At 33.3% G+C, this 25,004-nt stretch overlaps 4 protein-coding genes across 4 annotated transcripts; 3 read left to right on the forward strand and 1 right to left on the reverse strand.

Annotated features, from left to right (window-relative positions):
• Nucleotides 1-2,164: 2,164 nt before the first annotated feature.
• Nucleotides 2,165-2,502, forward strand: BDCG_16683 (uncharacterized protein; the record flags this gene model as incomplete). The annotated part of the gene is made up of 1 exon (XM_045425884.1): nt 2,165-2,502. The coding sequence occupies exon 1, from the start codon at nt 2,278-2,280 to the stop codon at nt 2,500-2,502; it is 225 nt and encodes a 74-aa protein (XP_045280305.1). The 5' UTR covers nt 2,165-2,277.
• A 5,157-nt stretch (nt 2,503-7,659) lies between these two features.
• BDCG_03101 (uncharacterized protein) lies at nt 7,660-8,445 on the reverse strand. The gene is made up of 2 exons (XM_045418697.1): nt 8,417-8,445; nt 7,660-8,261 (listed from the first exon to the last, which is right to left on the reverse strand). Exon 2 carries the CDS (start codon nt 8,232-8,234, stop codon nt 7,815-7,817), a length of 420 nt encoding a protein of 139 aa, XP_045275211.1. The 5' UTR covers nt 8,235-8,261; nt 8,417-8,445; the 3' UTR covers nt 7,660-7,814.
• A 12,441-nt stretch (nt 8,446-20,886) lies between these two features.
• On the forward strand, nt 20,887-21,255 carry BDCG_03102 (uncharacterized protein; the record flags this gene model as incomplete). Its single annotated transcript, XM_045418698.1, has 2 exons — nt 20,887-21,047; nt 21,114-21,255. The coding sequence occupies 2 exons, from the start codon at nt 20,887-20,889 to the stop codon at nt 21,253-21,255; spliced, it is 303 nt and encodes a 100-aa protein (XP_045275212.1).
• Nucleotides 21,256-22,147: 892 nt separating this feature from the next.
• On the forward strand, nt 22,148-22,479 carry BDCG_16684 (uncharacterized protein; the record flags this gene model as incomplete). The annotated part of the gene is made up of 2 exons (XM_045425885.1): nt 22,148-22,195; nt 22,267-22,479. The coding sequence occupies 2 exons, from the start codon at nt 22,148-22,150 to the stop codon at nt 22,477-22,479; spliced, it is 261 nt and encodes an 86-aa protein (XP_045280306.1).
• Between the last annotated feature and the right edge of the window lie 2,525 nt (nt 22,480-25,004).

Raw genomic sequence — 25,004 nt, forward strand, 5'->3', positions numbered from 1 at the left:
ATAGTCAGACAAGTTCTAATATAAGATTATAATCAAGATTATTAACTTCATATGTGTAGATGTCTTCATGCTAATGTTCTCTGATATCTATGTCTAGTTTCATCATGTAACAGATGCAAATATCTTTTGAATCATCAAATTCTGCAAGAAGTTGAGATTTTAATAAGAGAATACACTGAAGATTATAATGTCTCATGACTGAAGATTTAATCATTGCATAGTGATATACACTGCTGTCTATCATGATCTTCATATTATACATATTATTAATCACAGTAGATATAAGAATTGTATTCATTGTCATTTTCTCTTTAAATCATTGTCATCTGACCTCTTCAAGCTTCTGTTTGTGAATTTGAATAGAAGCTAATCTTTTCTCTGTTTCATCAGAGTATTCTTGTAGTTATCTTCTGAATCTTTCTTCACTGCAATGTGTTTGATATGAACAGGTGCTGATTCATTCTTCAAATGAGAAGACACTGATCTTTCTCTTGATTGAGAAGACACATAGATCAATCAGCAGTTAAAAGCAATGTGTTCTGATCAGTTACAGTTGATACATACTTTATGTTGATATTGATCAGTGACTTCTTCAGAAGTGATTTCAGAGACTCAGAAGCCTGTTCAAACAGTGAAAACTCTTGCTTATGTATAGATATTTGAATCTATTCAGTTTATGATATCTGTATCATTGTTGTTCTTCAGTGCAAGTGTATAAGTGACTGAGATGTAATATCTTCTAACACTGTTCTGTATACTCTTGAGCTTGATAAGATAATGATTCAATGTTCAGAGCTGTGTGCATAAGCCTTCATAAGTTGAGTCTTTATTTATACTTATAAGAGTCTGTAAGAGTTTAAAAGTTAATATCTTCTTAAGCATGCTAATCTTTATTCAATTCTCTCAAGATTGATCACCTGCTTCTAAGATCTTGATATTGAAGTCAGAGATGAATATTGTAAGAGAAATATTTCTCTGTCAGATACTCTGTGTGGCGGGCTGCGCCCGATCAATCATATAGACTATTCCATTACACTCCATAGATTCTTCCATTCCCGATCGCCGATCTGCGGCCGCTACGAACGCGCGTAGCGTACGCTCCGATTCTCGGCCACTCCTGATCGCTGATCCGCGGCCGCTACAAACGCGCGTAGTGTACGCTCCGATTCTCAGCCATTCCCAATCACTGATCCTCGGCCGCTATGAACGCGCGTATATTCTTCCGCCCTGAAGCTCCACCATGTACACCACCACATACACGTATAAATATCCATCTCAATCACTGATTCTCGCACTTTCTCTTTCTTTCCTTCTCTAATGTTTTTATCTTTGTTATATAAGACCTATAATATTATACCGATCTATTCGGTGCAGGCCCCTTACACTATAAAAATGTTCATTGTCTCCTTATTAGGAATGATTATCCATCAAGAGATATCTGAATGCATAACAACGCGTAAGAAATAGAGAAACAGTTGAACAGTTAAGTGGACACTGAGTCCCCAGATAGTCCTCAGATAGAAGCTTGCTCGCCAGTCGCCCTGGCCCTGCAACAAGATCTTATGAAGAGAATAAGATCTTACAAGAGAATGTCAGTGAAAGACCTGAGAGTTCTGACACTCAGACATATAAAAATACAATTACACTTCTTCAGATCCCACAGATATCATACATTCAACAATTGATATAACCATGTCTAACAATAATATGGAACCCTTGAACATGAACATAGATGCAGTGCCACAGTGGCTCTGAGCAATGTTGAAACTACAATAACAACAAATAGCTGATATGCATACAACTCAACAACATCAATATGAAGAGATCCAATGATTATCACAACAAGGAACCCACGCGATTCCAACATCTACAGAATTGAATACAAAAGCACTGAAAGAATGCTTAGATGCCTCTGCATATTTCAATGCTTCTGATCTCACTCTCTACTCATCATGAAGGATGGAAATGCTCGCGAAACTGAGTGTAGATGGAGATTCCATCAGTTCATTAATCAATCAAGGTTGGTATATCAATGGACAATTGAAGGATCACGTGAAACAGAAGTTCCATTCATGGATGAAAGCATGCGAACCAGCATTGTGAACGCCTGACAATATCATGAAACATCTTGATGTCCTGTTCTGAGACACTGTCATGCAACAGAAAGCATTAGATTGGTTACAGAGCATCTGACAGAGGAACACTTCTCTTACAACATTCATCCCTGACTTCAACACCAAGATCCTAGAAGCAGGTGGTCAGTCTTGGGAGGATTGAATGAAGATTAGCATGCTCAAGAAGACATTGACTTTCAAACTCTTACAGGCCCTTGTAAGCACAGATGAAGACTCAACTTATGAAGGCTTCTACACACAGCTCTGGACAATGGATGACTGTCTTACCAAGCTCAAGAATATACAGAACAGTGGCAGAAGACATTACATCCCAGTGACTCATACACCCGCGCTGAGGAATAACAATGATGCAGATGCCATGGATTGAGTAGACTTGAATGTCTATGCATAAGCAAGGGTCTCTGCTGTCTGAACAGGCTTCTGAGTCCCTGGAATCACTCCTGAAGAAGTCACTGATTGATGTCAATATAGAGTGTGCATTAACTGTAACTGACCAGGACACATTGCTTTCAACTGCTGATTGACCTTTGTGTCTCCTCATTTGAAGGATGGATCAGCGCCTGTCCGCGCCAACCATGTTGCATTAGAGGAAGATTCAGAGGATAACTATGAGAATGCCCTGGTGAAACAGGGAAAAGATTAGCTCCTGTTCAAATTTGCAAACAGAAGCTTGAAGAGGTTGGATGACAATGATTTGAAGAGAAGATGGCAATGAATGCAATTCTTATATTCACTGTGATTAATAACATGTATAATATGAAGGCCATGATAGACAGTGGTCTATGTCACTATGCAATGATAAAATCTTCAGTTGTAAGACATCATAATCTCCAGTGTATTCCTCTATCAAAACCCCGACTCCTCGCAGGATTTGATGGTTCAAAAGACATTTGTACCCGTTACATGGTGAAGCTGACTATAGATGTAGAAGGACATCAATGTGAAGATGCCTATGTGTATGAAGTTGATAATCTTGATTATGATCTTATGTTAGGACTTGCCTGGCTATCTGAACAAGGCATCTTGTTGAATGCTTGAAACAGAAGCTTGATATTCCCTAACAATGATAGAGTCCATGAAAATGACATTCACAAGATCATGGACCTGACACAGATCTCTGTCAACACATACGAAATACTCTGAAAAAGAAGTCATCACCAAAACCACTGACAGAGTCACTGACAGCAAGACCATGTGTCAATCTATTTCATCAGTCTGGCTGATATCAAGAAGGCCCTAGAAAAGTTATCCCATGTTACAACAACAGATTCTCATATAAAACTCTCTCAACAATATCACAAATATCTAGATGTCTTCTGACAAGATAATATTACAAATATACCTCTCTTACAAGGTCCTAGAGTGAATCACAGTATCAAGTTAGAGAAAAAGGATGATAAGGACCCTGAACTGCCATGAGGCCCTCTTTATAGCATGTCCTGAGATGAACTCCTTCTTCTTTGAAAGACACTCAATGATCTGTTGAATAAAGGATTCATATGCATTAGCAACTCTTCTGCCGCAGCCCCTATCCTCTTCGCAAAGAAACCAGGTGGAGGACTTCAATTCTGTGTGGACTACTGAGGTCTGAACAGATTGATAAAGAAAGATTGATATTCCTTATCTCTCATCAATGAAACCCTAGCACGGATCGGGTGAGCTCAATGGTTTACAAAACTAGATGTCATTGCCGTGTTTCATAAGATTCATATCACTGAAGGAGATGAATGGCTTACAGCATTCTGAACATGTTATGACCTCTTTGAATGAATAGTCACACTCTTTGAACTGGCTAATGCCCCCAGTACATTTCAGAAGTATATCAACTGGGTGCTCTGAGATTTCCTTGATGAGTTTGTATCTGCTTATCTAGATGACATCCTCATCTTCACTGATGAATCCAGAAAAGAACATCAAGAATATGTGCAAAAGGTATTACAACAGCTATGAGAAGCAGGACTACTGATAGATATTGACAAGTGTGATTTTGAAGTCAAGAGTACCAAGTATCTGGGTTTTATTATAGAAGCTGGCAAGGGGATTTGAATGAATCCTGAGAAAGTCTCCGCCATTCTTGAATGAGAAGCTCTGCATACTGTGAAAGATGTACGAAGCTTCATTGGATTTGCTAACTTCTATTAGCAATTTATATGAAACTTCTCAGATATCACAAGATCACTTACAGATCTCACTAAGAAAGACTCAGTATTTCAATGATCAGTGGACACTGAAGCTGCATTTACACAGATGAAGAAGATGTTTATTAATGCTTCTCTGCTGATAACATTTGATCCTGATCACAAGACAGTTGTTGAAGCTGATTCCTCTGACTACATGACAGAAGGAGTGATATTGCAATATGATGATGAAGATGTTCTACAACCATGTGTCTTCATATCTAAGAAACTGAGTCTCACTGAATGCAATTATGAGATCTATGACAAGGAACTCCTCATGATTGTATGCTGTTTAGAAGAATGAGACTCTGAACTCTGAAGTATCTCTGAATTTGAGATAGTCACAGATCATAAGAACCTCAAATACTTCACAACTACTTGTAAACTTACTGAATGACAGATACAATGATCTGAGTTCCTAAGCCGCTTTCATTTTACAATACACTACTGTCCTGGCAGCCAGAACTCGATGGCAGATGCCCTCTCACAATGAGAGCAAGATATGCCATCTGATGTAACAGATACTCGCTGGATGAACTGAGAGCACCGGCTCTTGGACCTGAAGATATTAATTGATCAAGATAGAACAGCTCACAGCATCATACATACTTCTCTGATTAGAACTGACATTGATATCTTCACTTTCTCTACACTGAATGAACTATGGCATACAGCAGCCCAGGCTGATGAACTCCTTCAGACCCTCACTGAAGCAGTATATCAAGAAGCACCCTGATTTCCCCCAGAACTACATATCAGAACTGATATCTCAGAATGCTCAATCAATGACAATAACACCCTATAATTCTGTGAATGATGCTGGGTCCCTCACTCTGAACCCTTACACACTCGGATAATGCAAGAGATGCATGATTTGTGTATGACTGGCCATCCAGGCTGTGAACAACTGTATAGAATGGTCTCCTGAGAATTCTACTGGTCTGAGATATCAAACAGTATCAGACACTTTATCTGAAACTGCAATTACTGTTCTTCTGTTACCTCATGAAAGAACTGTAGAAAAGGTCTACTGAAACCACTCAATGTCTCTGATAGAATCTGGTGAGATGTAGCAATTGACTTCACTGTTGACCTACCTGAGAGCAAGAGCTGCAGGAACATCCTGGTCATTGTTGACTGACTAAGTAAGGATGTAATATTGGAATCTTGTAACAAGATGAACACTGAACAAGTCACTGAAGCCTTCTTACAGAGTTCATTCTATCAGATGCATGGATTGCTGAGATCAATAGTATCAGATCAGGGCTGCCAATTTGTGAGTGCTCTCTGGACAAGAATCTGTCAAGTTCTCAAGATTACACACTGTCTGTCAACTGCCTATCACCCTGAGACTGATGATGCATCAGAATGGACAATTCAGACTGTAAAGAATTATCTTCATAAGTTCTGCAACCACTCACAAGATGATTGGCATGATCTCCTTCTACATGCAGAGGTTGCTATCAACAGTTGAGATGCCATTTCAACAGGTGTAAGCCTGTTCTTCCTTACACACAGGTATCACATGAAAGTGTTGAACCTTCTAGAGACCACACAGTGCACACTGAACCCCTGCAGTCTGATCCAGATTGCTGATAATATAGTAACAAAGCTCTGAGATGCCCGTGACTGGGCAGAGGCCTCCATGGCAACCGTGAAACAAGACCAAGAAGATCAAATCAACATCTGACAAGATCCCACAGAGCAGTATAAGATAGGAGACCTTGTGTGATTGAACCTCAAGAACATATGAATCACATGTCCATCTCATACGCTAGACTACCGCCACACCAGGTATAAAGTGATAGAAGTCCTAGATAGCCACAACTACCACCTTGACACACCACCAGGGATTCATGATGTATTCCACATGAGCTTGCTCCGCCGCGCTGTCACTGATCCATTCCCTTCTCAGCTGACTTCTGACTGGCAGCCGCCAGGCATCATAGGAGAAGATAATGAGCTTGAGTGAGAGATTGAAGATATCCTCGATGAGAGATCCCACGGCCGCGGCCAACAATATCTGGTGAAATGGGTCAGCTACAATCAACCAACCTGGACTCTGAGTTCTGTGTTATCTGAAACAGCAGCCCTTGACTGATGGGAACTGCTTCTGGAAAGGGGGGGCTAATGTGACGGGCTGTGCCCAATCAATCATATAGACTATTCCATTACACTCCATAGATTCTTCCATTCCCAATCACTGATCCACGGCCGCTACAAACGCGCGTAGCATACACTCCAATTCTTGGCCACTTCTGATCACTGATCCACGGCTGCTATGAACGTGTGTAGCGTACACTCCAATTCTCAGCCATTCCTAATCACTGATCCTCAACTGCTATGAACGCGCGTATATTCTTCCGCCCTGAAGCTCCACCACATACACCACCACATACACATATAAATATCCATCTCAATCACTGATTCTCGCACTTTCTCTTTCTTTCCTTCTCTAATGTTTTTATCTTTGTTATATAAGACCTATAATATTATACCGATCTATTCGGTGCAGGCCTCTTACACTCTGTAATCAATCTAATACTTTCTGTTGCATGATAGTGTCTCAGAACAGAATATCAAGATATTTGATAATATTGTTAGATATTTGCAACACTGATTCACATGCTTTCATTCATGAATGAAACTTCTGTTTCATGTGATTCTTCAATTGTTCATTGATATATCAGTCTTGATTGATTAATGAACTGATGAAATCTTCATCTACACTCAGTTTTATAAGCATTTTCAATCTTCATTCTGAGTAGAGAGTGAGATTAAAAGCATTGAAATATATGAAAGCATCTAAGCATTTCTTCAGCACTTTTGTATTTGATTCTGTAGATGTTGAAATTGCATGAGTTAATTATTGAATCTCTTCATATTGAAGTTGTTAAGTTGCATGCATATCAGCTATTTATTGTTATTGTAATTTCAACATTACTCAGAGTTACTATAGCATCATATCTATACTTGCATTTGAGAGTTTCATATTATTGTTAGACATGATTATATCAATTGTTGAATATGTAATTGTATGAATATCTTATACATCTGAGTGTTAGAACTCTCAGATCTTTCACTGATATTCTCTTGTAAAATTCTACTCTCTTTATAAGATCTTGTTGTGAAATCAGAGTGACTAATGAGTAAGCTTCTATCTGAAGACTTAGTGTTCACTTAACTGTGTTTCTCTTTCTTACATGTCATTACATGTTCAGATATCTCTCAATGAGTAATCATTTCTGATAAGAAGATGATGCATGAATAATCATTTTCTAATAAGAAGATGATGAATATTTTTATAGTGTAAGAGATCTATACTGAATAGATTGATATAATATTATAGATCTTATGTAACAAAGATAAAAACATTAGAGAAGGAAAGAAAGAGAAAGTGCAAGAATTGATGATTAAGATGGATATTTATACACATATGTGATGATGTATGCAGTGAAGCTTCAGAGTGGAAGAATATACACGCGTTCATAGCAGCTGAGAATCAGTGATCAGTCAACCGCCCCACCACGAACTCGCTCGATTTTTCGAATAAGAACCCGCCGATAGATCCATCGAAAAGCCCTCGATCATACGAGCATTTGGACCCCATGGCCGACCGCATACCCCGTGTGGTGGTGGAGATATCCAGCCAAACGTGAACTAGATGTTGTTCGAAACTCCCGTGTGGGATTATCCCCTGTTCATCCCTACCACACCACAACCCCGGGCCAAAGTGCCATACAAATTGTAAGGTGAAGAGATATAGCCATATGCGCCAATCTTCTTGATTTTGGGAGATCCCCGATCTGTAATTGTGGAGATATCTGAGAAGTGATCTCCGCGAAGACCCTGTCCACCTTTGATATTTCAAAACATCAACACCAAGTCTCACCCTTGTATCGCCCTTCCCAATCTGGCCCATCCTCAGCAGAAAAATACAAAAAGATACCTCAGTGATAATATCAAGCACATAATCAATGAACACTTCTGAAGTGCAATCTTCACAGTCTGTCATCAGTGTATCTAGACTTCAACACCAAGTCTCACCCTTGTACTACCCCTCTCAATCTGGCCCATCCCCAGCAGAATGATACAAAAAGATACCTTGACAACAGCATTCAATACATAATCAGTGAACAATGAGTCAACAGCACATCAACAACTATAAAATCAGTATACTTCAAGATCTGACTGAGCCTTTGATCCCTGCACAGTGAGATATATTAAATCTAGTTTTAATATCTTAATATTCAATAGATTCTGCAAGAGATTGAGAACAGCAACACTAGATTTCTATTGAATTTGAAAATTAACTCTATATTGATATAATCATTGACAAAGTCTTCTATTTTGAGATATAAATAATCAGTTTCTCTACATTCTGCTGACAATATTTGTATTATTATATAGAAACAGACTTATATTCTCTATAATATGAAAACTCTGAAGAGAGAAAGTCTTGATAGATAGTATACAGTAGTGTATATCTTAGCAGTTTCTATCTTATTCTTCTATAGCAGTTAATGCAAAAAAAAAGATCTTAGAAATAGTTTTTTACTTCTCTTGAAAAAGTAAGATGTTTTTCTCTGAGTTTTATACAATATTCTTACAAAGAATAAAAAACAGAGCTGTTTTCTGTGATAATTTCATATTCTTTTAAGTAAGAATTACTTTTTCAGTGACTGAAGAGCTTTCATTAATACTTAATTCTTTTTTACACTCTTTATTAACTGATTTGAGTTGCACACTTGTTATGTGAGAAGAATTGAATGATTTAGAATAAAATTGAATAGTTTTAATCAATTTCTCTGTAAAAAATTGATTTATTTTTTATCAGTTTTTCTCTTAAAAACTGTCATATCATCTGATTTATTATTAATTGATATTATACTCTTTCTCACTGTATCTCAAGAAAGAGATTGTAAAGATTTTATTAATTTATCTCAAAAATCAATTTTAGTTTATTAGATTCTCTTCAAAAATCTAATCTAGTTACTGAACTAGTGTGAAAAAAATCAGATATTTTATACACAAAAGTTCTTTATTCTTCTTTTGAAATAGTCTGATTAACTTTTCAATTAAAAACAGACTTAGAAATATCTCAATTGAAACAGTTTAATCAACTTTTCATTGAGTGAGAATAATGAGTTCAAAAATACACTCAGTTAATGTGAAAAAAGATGCTTTCTCAAATGCTATTCCTGAGATTGAAATTCTGAAAAGAAGAAAGAAAGAAGAAATAGAGAAATAACAAGTTCTTGAAATACAGAAACTTGAAAAAGTAAGCAAGATTCTTGAAAAGCAGTGTCTGAGTGAGATGAATGAAGAAGTTCTGTTAATTCTTCATACTCAGGCTAGACAACTACAGAAGATGATCAAGTTTAAACTTGAATTCTCAAACACAGTTTAAAAAACATTGAAAATTCCTAGTACAATAACTGACTCTTCATCTTACTCTTCTTCTTTTTTTCCTACTTCTTCTTCTTCTTTGAATCAGAAGAAAACATATGCTCAAGCAGCTGAATCTACTGTCTCTAAACCTGCTGTCTCAAAACCTGCTCAAAATCCTGAGAAAACTGAGAAGAATACTGCTCATACCTCTATTCATAGAAAAGTGAAAAAGAAAATGTAAAAAGAGAAAAACTTTCAAATCTTCAGAAATAGAAGACTTATTCTCAAAGTCTCAAATCAGAACATTCTGCAAGGAAATAAGTTAAACTCAAATCTCATTTTCAGAATCAGAAATGAAATTAATCAGCAGTTCTTTTCTCAGTTGATGACTGATATTGAAGTTTAAAAATCAGTTATAGCTTCAATTAGACTGACCGTGTGACCGTGTCTGGGACCAGGACCAGATTTTTTGATAGTCCCATTACCAATTCGACTGATCCCATTACACGGTTTTAACATTAGATAGTAGTCTCATACTGTCCCAGTGGGACTTACTGTCTACTCTTGTCACATTTTCCAAATGGGACCATGATTTCCACTTCTCAATTTAAATTATTTTTATTGCTTTAAATGACTTTAAATCTCATTTAAGCATTACCAAAAAGCGTTACTTTTTAAAAAATTAAAAATAGTCTAAAAAAAACCTTAAAATGTCTAAAAATAGTAACTTTATGCCAAGAATGGGACTAAATGGGACCAAATGAGATCACTTTCTCATTTTTTTCAAGTCATGGTTCCATTTTAAGATCTGATATATAGTCACTTTACCTGTTTTTTTGATAGCCAGTCCCAGCGGGATTCACGCTAAGAAATGTATGGGACCAGACCAAATGGGACCAAATGTGAAATTCATGATCCCGGCGGCCAGTCTAGCTTCAATTGAGTCATTATTCTTTGAAAACTTCATCATTCTGACTACAATGTCTGAATTCAGTGCTGAATTCCTTATTCAGAATGAGAATCTCTGAAAGTCAGCAGTAGAATCTTTACTAAACATAATAATTCTATCTGAAAGAGATGAAAAGTAAGATAAATTCATTCTTTATAATATTTCAGTTGAAATTTTTGACTGTGAAGAAGAAATGCTACTTCTTAAAAATGAATTGAAAGAATACAACTCTATTCAACTGAGAAAGAAGTCTGTATAACTAAATTCAATTGAGTTCAGATAAAACAGAAGAAATGCCTCTGTTCTAGTATATATAAAAACACTTGAACAGTCAAAGATCTCTGAAGTAAGAGTAGCAGATTTGAAAATGAGAGTTTATAAATACAAAGACTCAAGAATGAATCTCAAAGCTCAAACACAGTGTTCAAACTGTCAAAGATATAAACACTTTGTAATCTCATGTTTTAGAGACTCAAAATATGCATTCTGCACCAGAGATCACAAAACTAGTGAGCATAAATGTAAAACATGCTCAAAAAGAGATAAAATATATCAACACACTCTGCTTAAGTACTCTAATTGCAAAGAAAAATATACATCTAGCTCAAAAGAATGTATATTTACTTCTAGAACTCAAAAGAACTGAAGAAAAGATAAAGCTCAAAGTCAATCTAGAACTGAAGAGAAGAGTCAAGCTAGTAGACTTACAACTGCAAGCTTAAAAAGAAGAAACTCTCAACTATCTAAATCTTCAAACTTCAATTCTTCAGCTAAATGTAAACAGAATTTGAATTCTTAAACTTCTGTTAAGATTAGAGAATTGAGAAATGACTCTGATGATATACTAGATATAATGCAAGCAGTGGAGATCTCTACTTTTCAAAATAGTTATAATCTACTGTCTGATAATAGTGACTAGATTCTACTCTATCTCTACTCTCTTTTAGTATGAATATACAATAAAAACAATAAAAAAAGTTTAAAAACTCTTCAAAAATCACATTTATTTAAAATAATGTGAATAGAAACTTCAATTGTATTTATTCTTATCTTCAAATTATATTTGAATAAAACATTGATTTTATACTACTTCAGGAACTGAATTTTAATACTGAGTAAAATTATATCATTTCTTATTCAAGCTAATACTGCTTTTTATCTCAAAAGTCTGAGATAAAGTCAAGAGTAGTAATCTATGAAAGAAAGAGATCAAGATATTAATTTAATCTAAGATTTGATATCATGTCTAACTCTGATATTCTGGTGAGTAATATTATAAATAAAGAAAATGAGTTTGATACTATACAGCTCATAAATATCAATAATAAAAAGTCATTGAAGAAAAATAACAATATCTGAATAATTAATAGAGGATTTCTGAATATAACTTCATCAAGAAACTCTATAATTGTAGAAGATTTCAATGCACCTCATTTCTGATGAAATTCAGAATGTAAGAGAGCAGTGAGAGCTGATAATCTGATTGAATAAATCTTTAAGCATTTAATAGATTTGATTAATAAGTCTGATCAACAAACATTCTTTAGAAAAGATATGAAACAGAAATCTATTATAGATGTAATCTTCATATCATAAAATCTAATAAAAAGAAGACTTCTAAACTGATTTATTGATTTGAATAAGACATCAGAATCAGATCATGAGATTATTTAATTTAATATTGAACTGAGTGAAAAACAAATGAGTGAAAATCCTCTTCTCTCTAATCAGTTTAACTTTGAAAAAGCTGATTGAAAAGCAGTTGAAGAAAGTATAAAACTGTTAAAATCTGAAAGACAGAATAAGCTATATTGAAATTCTGATCAAGATATCTCAAATGAAATGCTTGAGAATAGAGTGAAGCTTATTACATCTATTATTCTAACAAGTGTTAGAGATAATATTTTAAAGAGAAAATCTTCTGAGTATTTAAAATCTTGATGAAATAAGAATATCTCATCTAAAAGAAAAGAATTAGCTACTGCTAGAAGAGATTGAAAGAATGATATAATATCTGATGAAGAGTTCAATACTGTCAGAAATGAATATTTTTCAGATATTAAAAGAGCTAAAACAGACTGCTGAAATAAATTTCTTGAAGAAGTATAAGAGAAGGAAGTTTTTAAAGCTTTTAACTATACTAAAATAAGAAGTGTAGCAAAACTTCCAGTCTTAGAATATGAGTTTCAGAATGAATCATATACAGTAAACTCTTTTGAGGAAAAATGTCAAGCTTTCATAAGAATTCTCTTTCAGAACTCATCAGATTCAGATTCAAATTCAGAGAAAGAGAATATATCACTTCTCAACTACATTGATGAAAATGACTGGAAATGATCTGATCTTACACAAGATGAATTAGAGTCAGCTATCTTCTCAAGTTCTGTTAAAACTGCTACAGAGCCTGATTCAATTAATCACTTGATTATTCAAAATATATATTTCTACTTAAAGAATGAATATTTTGAGCTCTTTTACAATCTCTTGAAAAATGAATATTATTCTGAATACTGGAGAGAAGTCACTGTTTTAATTCTTACAAAATCTAAGAGAAAAACTTCAATTTCTAAGTCATATAGAGTAATATCTCTATTAAACTGTCTAGAAAAGATTTTGAAAAAGATAATAGTTACTTAACTATCTTTTATAAGCTCTATTAATAACTCTCTTTTATTCAGTGAATAAATGAGAGATAGAAAACAATATTCTGTAATTGACACTGTTCTCTCAGTTGTTTATAATATTCAAATAGCAAAGTATGAAGATCTGGTCTCAACTGCAGTTTGTATTGATATAAAAGAAGTATTTGATTATGTTTCAAAGTCAAAGTTAATTCAGACTTTGAAGATGTTAAAACTGTCACTTTCTCTAATAAAATAAGTTAACTGTTTTATATCTAAAAGAATCATGCAACTTTTCTTTGATGAAATAAAATAAGACAAGACTAAGATAAAAACAGAAGTGCTGTAAGAATCTTTAATCTCACTCATTTTATTTACAATATACACTGCATATCTATTCAAAGATAGAAATATGAAAATAGTATAATCTTCAAGTTATGTAGATAATATTGATCTAGTCTACAGCTCAAAAACTATCAAAGAGAATTTGAAAGTCATTAAAAAAGCTGTAAAGAAAATCCTTGTCAGAGTAGATATCAATTAAATTCAATTTGATATGAATAAAACTGAGTTAATTCATTTCTTTTCTAGATTCAATGAGAAAGAACTATCTTTAACTCTTTTAAATAGAGAGATTAAACCCAGTTTAAATGTTAAATGATTAGAAGTATGATTAAACTCCAAGTTGAATTTTAAATATCATATTCAACAAAGAACTGTCAAGACAGAAAGACTATTGAACAACATTATCAGACTATCAAATACAGAGAGAGATCTATTCTTCCAGGTTATAAGACAGTTATATATAGCCTGTATTATCTCAGTAGCTGATTATGAAGTTCAAGTTTGATGAAATAATCAAGTAAATTTCACTGAACTCTTTCAAAGTCTGTAAAACAGAGCTTTGAGAAGAATTCTAAAAGCATTCAAATCATCTTCTATTAAAGCAATGAAAATTGAAGCTTCAATCCCTTCTTCTGCTATTAGATTTGAAAAAGCCTGTATGAACTATACTCTATAGAGAGATTAAACCCAGTTTAAATGTTAAATGATTAGAAGTATGATTAAACTCCAAGTTGAATTTTAAATATCATATTCAACAAAGAACTGTCAAGACAGAAAGACTATTGAACAACATTATCAGACTATCAAATACAGAGAGAGATCTATTCTTCCAGGTTATAAGACAGTTATATATAGCCTGTATTATCTCAGTAGCTGATTATGAAGTTCAAGTTTGATGAAATAATCAAGTAAATTTCACTGAACTCTTTCAAAGTCTGTAAAACAGAGCTTTGAGAAGAATTCTAAAAGCATTCAAATCATCTTCTATTAAAGCAATGAAAATTGAAGCTTCAATCCCTTCTTCTGCTATTAGATTTGAAAAAGCCTGTATGAACTATACTCTAAGAGTTGTAAAGATGAGCTTAAATCATATAATCAGAGAAAGAGTCTCTTCTTCATTTTCATCAATTAACTCTGAAAATGAACTGGATTGAAATAGATTTCTTGATTGAAATGAAAATAATTCTTCAAAGAAAATGCCTTCTCAACTGAATAGACTATGCTCACTGATTAAAAATCAATTTTCTTTTTTAAATGTTGAAAAAGTTGATTATGAGAAGTTATCTCTCTGAAGAGAAAAGCTTGAATCTCTTATAGACTTATAAATAAATGAACTGTCTAAAGAGAAAGAATATAAACAGCATATGAAGAGAATTTTTACAATCAATATAAAAGACTCTATTCTGATTTATTCAGAGAACTTAAAAAATGAGAATTTGAATAGATTAGATACAGGCATTGCTTATACTGAAGATAATATTAATTTTATCTCAGATTTCTGAAATTTAGACTATGAATCTGAAGTCTTTGATGCTGAATTATTTACAATAGTGAAAGCTTTCAAACTTATTGAAATAAAATCTTATAAAAGAAAAAATAGTTTGAAAGAGACATGAATATTCTCTGATAGTTAAGCTGCTTTAAAAAGACTTAGAAATAGTCAGATTTATAATGATCAAATGAATCTTGAACTGATCTTAAACTCCATTTTAAAAATTCAAAAGAGAAGATTATCAAAGCTGATAATTCATCTACACTGAGTTTCTACTCATATAAATATTCATGATAATGAATTGACTGATTCAGCTGTAAAAAAAGGTTCAGAATTAAGCAGATCTGTTCAAAAAATTGTGTCCTGATCTTTTATAAAGAGAAAAATAAAACAATCTTGTTTAAACAAGTGAAATGAAAGCTGGCAGAAACAAAAGAAGAGTATATATTATTCAAGATTTAAAATAAAACCCAAGTGGAAATCTTGTTCAATTAAATGTAAAAAGAAAATATTCTCATCTATAATACAGCTGAAATTAGAACATGGCTATTTCAAATCTTATATACAAAGATTTGATGATAGATTTGATTCAATAGAATGCTCATTCTGCAATGCAAATGAGAATTCTGAGTATATTGTAAGGCAATGTGCATTATACAATAGTCTCAGAGTCAGATTGAAAGAGAAGTACAATCTAAATCAATTAAATATGAGATTCTTATTCTCAACTGAGACAGGAATTAAATACTTAATAGACTTTCTATCAGAAACTCAAGCAGCTACAAGAAAATGACTGAATTCAGAAATATCTGAATATGAAGAGGAGGAAATTGATCAGATATAGTCTGTTAAAACAGCTATATACTATCTTTCAATAATTTGTTTCATTACAGTCTCTTATTATTTTACTTTATCTTTTTCTTTCTATTCTTTTCTATCTATCTATTTAATGTGTCTATCTTTAAGACTGTGTTCTTTTTTCTTTTGTCATGTCAAATGATTTCAAAGTATCAGAAGATGTTAAAATACTGTAATTTGTAAACAGTTTCTGTATTCTGAGCTGAAATTTTCTGATTTTGCATATCTGAAATCAATGAATGTATAATAGTTAACTGTATAGATATAGGAAAAACCCTGAGAACTTTTAGTTCTCAGGTAGATGTTATAGTCTCTGACTGCATACATCTATAATTGAAGAATAATAATAATAATAATAATCAGTGATCAGAAATGACTGAGAATCGAAGTGTACATTACACGTGTTTATAGCGGCTGAGGATTGGCGATTAGAAATGGCCGAGAATCAGAGTGTACATGTTCAACAGTGAAATAGAAGAATCTATAGAGTGTAATGAAATAGTCTATATAATTTATCAGGCGCAGCCCGTCACAATAGTTATTTTTAATCACAGTCATTAATATCTCTATTATATAATTCTCAGTATGACTACTGATTAACGATTCAAATTCAATTAATATCTCTTGATAAGTTCAGTTCTCATCAATGTAATAATATATAACTCTTATAAATATAAGATTATTTATACTAGTTCATACATTCACTGTGAGAGACACTCTTCAATAATTCTTTAACTCTGATTCTAGATATTATATATTGACTTTGTAGTATGTCTCAAGATTGAACTGAAGACAGAATTGATGTAGAATATGAAGACTTGAATTAAGTATTTAAAGAAGTGTTCAGAATTCAAAATTTTCAATTAATCAAAGAGAAAGATTCAGAGATATATACATATGAAAAAATTATTCACAGAAGTTATCAGATAAGAGTCATGAAATCAGAGTACTGATATATAATTATTTTTCACATAATTTTCTTCAAATTAGAAAGTTAGTATTATCAAAAATTATTATCTGATAGAATAACTTATCAGCTCAGTAGTAATTTTTTGATTATTTTTCTTTTATTATCTGCATTCTGATGACTTCAGATGTCAGAAAATTTCTTCAGAGTTATAATCAGTTTATAATAAATATTTCTGAATAAAGTTATAGTAATTATAGCAGAGAGATAACTCTTCAGTAATCTGCAATATAATCTGTTAATAATTATTTCATAGTTCATCTCAGTGTTTGTATTAAGTTTTTCATAAATTTTATAATCTGAAATCAGATATAAAGAATAAAGTGATTATTTATATAATTGAAAGAGAGCATTCTGTGTTGAATTATAAATAATATAGACTTTATAATTCACAGTGATTTCTTAAATAGTTTATAAATCTTTAATAGAAGTAAAAGAAGTGAAAGAAGTGAATTCAAAAGATATGATAATAATTTAAGAAAGATAATAATTTATTTTCAATAACTGATTACTGATATGTGTAAGAAGAATTAATATAAGAGAAAATAATCTTATTTCTTAACTTAGTTATAATTTTAGTACTAACTCAGATTGAATATCATTAATGTATAAAAATAAATAAATAATCTTGATTAATCTCTGTCATATTTCTTGAAATATATTAATATTATGAAAGAGAGTGTTATTAAATTATATTATCAGATAATATTATTAAAAATATATTAATATTGTAAATATCAATATTGAAAAAATGTTGATACTTATACATTATAGTGATTTGTGAATCATAATAGTTAAATATATATATATATATATATTATTCCTGACTTGATTACAACTTGTATAATAATTTTTAAAAACTCAAAATCAATTTTAATTATTAATAATTATGCATGTAGTGTTGATATTCTTTATATACAGTTATTATATAATCTATATTAGAGATACATGTAGAAAACAGATCTTTATTACTAGAGAGAATAATTGCAGCAATTCTCTATTTTTATATTATAAAGATAAGTTATTCTTATTTCTTTCTTCTTTCTTTTCTCTTCTTCTTCAATTCATCACTAAGTTCAAGCTGATATGAAAACTATTAAAACACTCTTAGAAATTCTCAAATTAAAGAGTATAGACTAATCAAATTTTAAATACAGAAGAATTAAATTATATTTAATATTACTAATTATTTATCTTCTCTTAATAAAATCATAGTAATATCTTTCTCTCTTTCTCTCTCAAATGAAATATGATCTGTGAAAAGCAAGTATCACATCAGATTATAATAATTAACACAGTCTCAGTACACAGAGCTGTATACATATAGTATATACTGAACTGAGAGACTACATGAGTTGCCAATCAGTATCAGTCTCTCAGAGAGAGTTATACAGTATAGAAAAGCTATAACTCTCAGTTATATACACAGAGAATGAATTATCACAGTAAGTATATATACATTGTATAAAAATAACACTTTTTAATAACACTCAGTCTCTGATATTATGAAAATAGAGTCTCTCTGTGAGAGTCATTTTTATCAGAAGTCAGAGAATTTTATATTTCTCAAGATTATCTTCACTCATCTTATTCATGAAATTGATGAAGAGAATTATTAATTTCAGTATTCTATTCTTAATATTATTCAAGTAATAGCAGAGTTCACTCTGATCACACTTTTTAAGTATATATTTTCTAAATATTCACATTTATACAGATATATACTGATTATTTATTAGATAATATTAAGATAATAACTTATTACAGCTGTGTTATTCTCACTATAAAGAGATATATAATTAATAATGAATATTATAAAGACTCTGAAGAGTGAGTATTTTAAAAGTACTACAGTTCTATAATCTTGATTTTTTTTATTTTTATTTTTTATTTTTTTATTTTTCTTTTATTTTTTTTTCTTTCTCTTTTTTTTTCATTCAGATTTTTTCAGATTTTTATTTTATTTTTTATTTTTTATTTTTTTTTATATTTTATATTTTTTTTATAATTAAAATTATATAAATTATAATCTGTGTTCAGAAAAGTAATAATATTTGATAATACTCTTTATTGAATTTTTAATAAATGAGTACTATATTATAATATTATGTAAGTAAGAAGTGATTTCATAATCTCATTTAATATTATTCTCAATAATGAGATCAGAATGAAAATGTGACTAAGAATTCAAATATATTTTTTATTTAGAACTAGATTTTTATTTGAAAAGTGAATCTGAAATCTTTAATATTTGAAATAATGTGATTTGAAATCAATGTAATAAATATAAATTATGATTAGAAGTAATACTTTTAAATAATATAATAACTGTAAAGTTTGATTCTGATCTCAGACACAGTCACACGGTTAGTCTAATTACTACATATATATATAAATATTCACTCTGATTGCTGATTCTCATACTTTCTCTTTCTTTTCTTCTCTAACATTTTTCTCTTTATTATATAAGATCAATTAATATTATACTGATCTATTCAGTGTAGACCTCTTATAAAACTGAATATTGAAAAGACAAAGCTTGAGCTTAAAAAGAAGAAAGTCACTGTTGAGAAGAAGAAAGTCATCATTGAGAAGACTAAATTGAAAATTGAGAGAAGCAGGCTTAGACTGACCGTCAGAATCATGAATTTCATGTTTGATCTCATTTAATCTGATCTCATACATTTCTTGATGTGAATCCCGCTGAGACTAATCATTAAATAAACATGTAAAGTGACTATATATCAGATCTCAAAATGAAACCATGACTTGAAAAAAATGAGAAAGTAATCTCATTTAGTCTCATTTAGTCTCATTCTTGACATAAAGTTACTATTTTTAGACATTTTAAGGTTTTTTTTAGACTATTTTTGCAGCATACATCACCTGTAGTGTATGCCGATCACGTATCATACATGTAAAAAGGTAAATCTTGTCTTGTTCTTCAAGATGGAGATGGGCGGACGCCCCTATATATATATATATACATGCTTGTTTGTTTATTGTGATTGACTTTTACAGAAGGAAGGAGCAGAAGCCTCAGAAAGAAAGAGATGGAAGTCATACAGAAGGAAGAGATGAAAGCCTCAGAAAGAGGTGGAAGTCTCAGAAAGAAAGAGACAGAAGTCTCAGAAAGAGACAGAAGCCTCAGAAAGAAAGAGGCAGAAGTCTCAGAAAGTAGCAAGAATGAATGTCACAGTCTCTCTGTTCAAAAAGGAGCAGACGCCTGAAAATGAGGTGGCAGAAAAAAAAGCTAAATCTAATAAGAAATGAGTTAGGCATTTTTCAGATGCAGGTTAATATTCTTCTTGTGTGAGAGGCGGGTAAAGGAAGGGGTTGGAACAATGAGATGATAATAACACAGTGATAAAGAATCTGAGACAATAAGACAATAGATATCATAGAGAATCTTTGTCTTTCGCGGATATCATACGGGTACAATGAGGTGATAATGAAACAAAGATAAAGAGTCTAAGACAACAAGACAATAGAAGTCATAAGAATGAACAAATAGATGAAAGATGAAGAACTGTAAAATGCAGAGTGAATGCGGGTGAAAGAGAATAAGGGAATTGAGAATGATAAAGAGACAGATCTTCTGTTGAAAGGCTGGGAGTGATGTGAGTGAATAATCTGTAAGCATATAATGTGATCAGTTATCTCTCTCTTCTTATTTTTCTTTTCTCTTTCTTATTATCTTTTCATCATTATTCTCATTATCATAAAAAATTTTTGTTGAAATTCAGAGAACTTGTGACAATGAGTTCAAGAAAGGTATTCAGGACATCAGATGTGAGAGAAGCAATTGATCAGATTGATTGTCTTGACAGAGATGGCATAAGAAGAGTGTTGGAAAGATTATTTCAGTCATTGAGTCAGAAAGAGTGTGATGCTCTTCTTGAGACTGCAGAGAAGATAAATGAAATTGAAGAGTCAGAACCTCATTCTTCAATGTCTAAGGTAGATTCAAGAAGTGATGAGAAAAAGGCAGTTGTACCTTGTTATCAGTCAGCTAGGTTACATGACCAGAAAGCTGTGAATGAGTCAGTGAAGAAATCTGAGAGTGAAAGCTCAAAAGATTCAGATATAACTGCAGAGGGGTTTAAACAGAAGTTTATTACATCATTCATCAAGCTGAAGAAGTCATAGTCTTCAAATACACATGAGTTCTCTGACAGAGATACAGATGCAGAGGCAGTGACTGAAGATGAGGTGAAGTTGATAGCTCAGGTAGAAGTGGAAGTAGAGCCAGCAGTGAAAGGCATTCATGAGAAGAAAGATGAAGAGGAACTGAAGCTGACTGAAGCAGATAAACAGTGATGGAGGGATAGTTGAAAGCAATGTAGCATATTAGAGGATAATGTGCTGGAGAGAACAGGGTGAAAGAGAGTTATTGAAGATGATCAGATGCCTTGACTATGAGGCATGACTTGTATGCACTGTCTGCATCATGATGACAAAACTGATCTATGCTTTTGAAAGGATGAGAAGTCAGCCTGGCTGAGTGTATCAATAATGTGGGATCCGACTGTAGAAGGACTTGCAGATGCTGTGTCAATCATTAAAAGACTCGCGGGACACAGTGAGGAAATGCTGTTTATGAATCATGAATTTTTTATCCTGCTCAGTCAGTGATTGATCAAGTAGCTGAGATGAATACCTGCACAATGAAAGTTGCAGTGACAGATGACAAATGATGACTTAATTACTCTGAGAACAGTTGATTTCAAAGGTTCAGCTAATTGGGATGTCATCATTCTTCAAACTCATAGAGAAGTAGCTCTCACATCTTGTCAGTCTTGTACAGCAGGTCATGAGTGATTCAAAGAGTGTGTGATTACTTCTTCAGATGACAATCAGACTCAGCAGAGACATGATGCTTATGTCAACTGTCAGTGAGGTAACAAGAGTGCCCGCTGTTCTTTAAATCATCATAGTCAGTACAGGTTTGGAAAAAACACTGACAATCTGCTGTTTGAGAGAAGTATGCTGAGGTTTGAGAAGACTGTGAATGCAGACAGGGATGATACTATTGAAGATAGTGATGCAGATGGAAATGATTTGATCTTTGTCTCTGCTGAGAAGATATTCACTCTGTTGAAATGAAAGACCTTGAGTTCAGTCACTCTGAAACCTATCAAGCATGTTCAAATTAGTGAGGAAGATGCTAGTTCAACTTCTGTCAGAGTGGTTGAGAACATCAAGATAAGTGATGAGCAGTAGTCATCAATTTTATCTTCTGAGAATTGAACTATCAACTGTATGACATAGGATCTGAAGGTGTTGAAGTGATTATCTAATCTTGATAAATATAATCTGAACACTGTGCAGGCTGCTCAGAAGAAGTTAGACAAGATCAGGGAATTTGCTAATGTGATCTCAGCTGTAGATAACATCATCAATGATAATCATTTCTTCAAGCTGCCTAGTGAGGCATGCTTCAGCAATCTCATGAATGACAGCCTGTCAGCAGACATTGCATTCTGGAATGCACATCTCACTAAACAGGAGGTGAAGCTGCAACATGAGCTTGAGAATGATTGATGAGAGGCTTGGGATGAATGTGATGAGTGAAAGGCCTCTGATTTTGCTTTTCTTTGTTCTGTTTTCTTCTTTTTTCTTTTTCTTCTGCAGTCAGTAGTTAAAAATAGTGATAATGAATTTCCTTTTCTTTTCTTCTTCCTCTCTTTTTTCTTATTACTTTTACTCATGATATTCTCTTTCTTGCCTGTTCCTCTTAGGCTTGATGTGGTCGCCCGTGAGGCCTCTTGGCCATGAAGACTTTGACAAGATCTGAAGTATTCTTCACAATCATGTTGAGAGATTCCCAGGTCAGGTCTTCATATTCTCTTCACTTGACCTGAAGATATGTTTTTCCCCTCTCTGTGTGTTTGTCAATGATCTTTTCAATTTCAAATTGAGGCTGATTAGCCACAATGACTGACTCTGAGAGTGGATGTTCAAGGTCTGCAGGATGTAGGAGCATTTTTTCCAAATAAATAACAGAAATGACAGAGTGCATGCATCACTTGAAGAGAAGTAGTAGATGAAAGACAACATCAGAGACTTTCACAACAACCTCAAACAGGCCAGTTTGCAGGGATGAGATCTTTGAAGATTCTTGAACAGTATATTCTTTTTCATTCTTGCAGGCCAGGTTAAGGAAGACAAAGTCACTCATCTTAATAACTGATTGGGTGTGAAAGCAGTTGAAGAATTCCATCATTTTGACTTTTGTGAGAGTGTATAAATCTAGAGTGTTCTACTGTACAGTGTCATGAACTGTGATGAATTCAGCTGCATCTGCTGAGGCTTCTTTATCTCTCAGCAGCAGTCACCTCAGCTTGACTTCTGTGAGCAATTCAAATGAGGAGACTACCACTGAGTGAGCAGCTACTGAGTTCAGGGCTCTTTTTACCTGATTGAGTAGGGTTCTTCAAGATGATTCATACTTGCCTATGAGAAGCACTTGCAAGGTGATTTCAACAGTGAGATTGATTCACTCACTCTGACCATTTGAATGAGAATTGTAGACAGTTGTCATTCAGCTCTTGATTCTCATCTGTTGAAGAATGCTCTTTCAAAATTGTGATGTGAATTTGAGATCTCTATCTGAGATAATGATCAGTGAGAGCTGTCAGCAGCAGACTACTTCTCTGTAGAACTCTTTCATTCATCACAGAGTGTCCCATTTCTCTTGCTCAGTGATCAGAATGATGACTTTCAAGAATTTGTCTGTGACTGTCAGTATTGTGTCACAGCTGTCACTTATCAGCAATTCTGTAATGAAATCAATTGACAGAATCTCAAATGGTTCTTTCAGAGATGAGATGGGGTGTGATTTCCCTCACTGAGAGTGATTGAGTGACTTAGACAGTTGATAATTGAGACAATGTGAGATGTGATTGAGAATCTGTTTACAAGTGTGAGATAAGAAGAAGGATCAGCGCACAATGTCTTCTGTCCGATGAAGACTCAGGTGTCCGGCAGCATTGTGACATATGTGAATGAGGTCTCCTGCTAAGGTCTGTGTAATACAGAGGTGATCATTGGCAAAGAACAGGAGACTGTCTTGAAGTGTGAATAAATGATATTTTCCCTCTCACATCACTTTACAATAGACCTTTTCCAAGATTGGATCAGCCAGTAGGTTCTTACACAATTGGTCTTTGATATCATTTGAGAGAGTGATGCCTATGTTGGATACAGCAGTGATGAACTCATCCTTGATTTCATCAGCTTACTGAGTGAGTGCTTAGCATATCTTTTCTTGATCATCTTGCAGAATCTCTTCAGAATTGTCTGTGAGAGTGTGTAATTGAGAGAGAGTATCAACATTGTGATGTGAAGTGTCTTTGCAATAGCAGATTTTCATGCGTGGGATATACATACTAAGAGTCAGAGCTCAATTCATCAATTGATTGCTCTGATGATCTGTGATGAGTGACTGAAGAGTGAATATGAGTGCAATGTGATCAGTCACAATGATGAATTTGCTATTGAGGTATTGAGAAAGCTTTTTCAGAGCTCATATCAATCTCAAGCACTCTAATTCAGTTGCTCAATACTGTCTCTCTGCTGGGTTCAATTGTTGTGATAGAAATAGAATGAGTCTCTCAATCTCATCAGTACTCATCTAATGCAGCATGATCTCTATCTCATGCTGTTTGCTAGAATTCATGTACACAATGAATGATTGCTTGAAGTCAGGATATGCTCTCATGGAAGTGTTCATTAAGGCCTGTTTAACAGTATTGAAGGAAAGTTGAGCCTCTGTGAGTAGGGCTTGAAATTGCGGGGATGCTTCAAACTCAATCAATTTGATTCTCACTGCATATGATGCTCTTTTCTGACCTGTTTGAGAGCTGTTGCACAGCATTCTGATTTTGAGTGTTTTCAGTGCTTCTATCTTATCTGTGTAGAAGTTCATGAAGTTGCAGTAATAGTTGAAGAGGCTGACAATCTTCTTCAGCTTTCTGAGAGTTATAGAGAAGGCCAGGTTTATGATAGCAGCTATCTTCTTCTTCTGAGTGAATATTCCCAGTCAGCCAATGTGATGGCCCAGTAAA

The sequence above is a fragment of the Blastomyces dermatitidis genome (assembly GCF_000003525.1).
Source record: "Blastomyces dermatitidis ER-3 genomic scaffold supercont1.3, whole genome shotgun sequence".
NCBI lineage: Eukaryota > Fungi > Ascomycota > Eurotiomycetes > Onygenales > Ajellomycetaceae > Blastomyces > Blastomyces dermatitidis.

Bases quoted from the DNA above. Each gene is read 5' to 3' on its own strand.
- BDCG_03101 (XM_045418697.1), bottom strand. From the start codon at position 8,234: ATGGGCCAGATTGGGAAGGGCGATACAAGGGTGAGACTTGGTGTTGAT.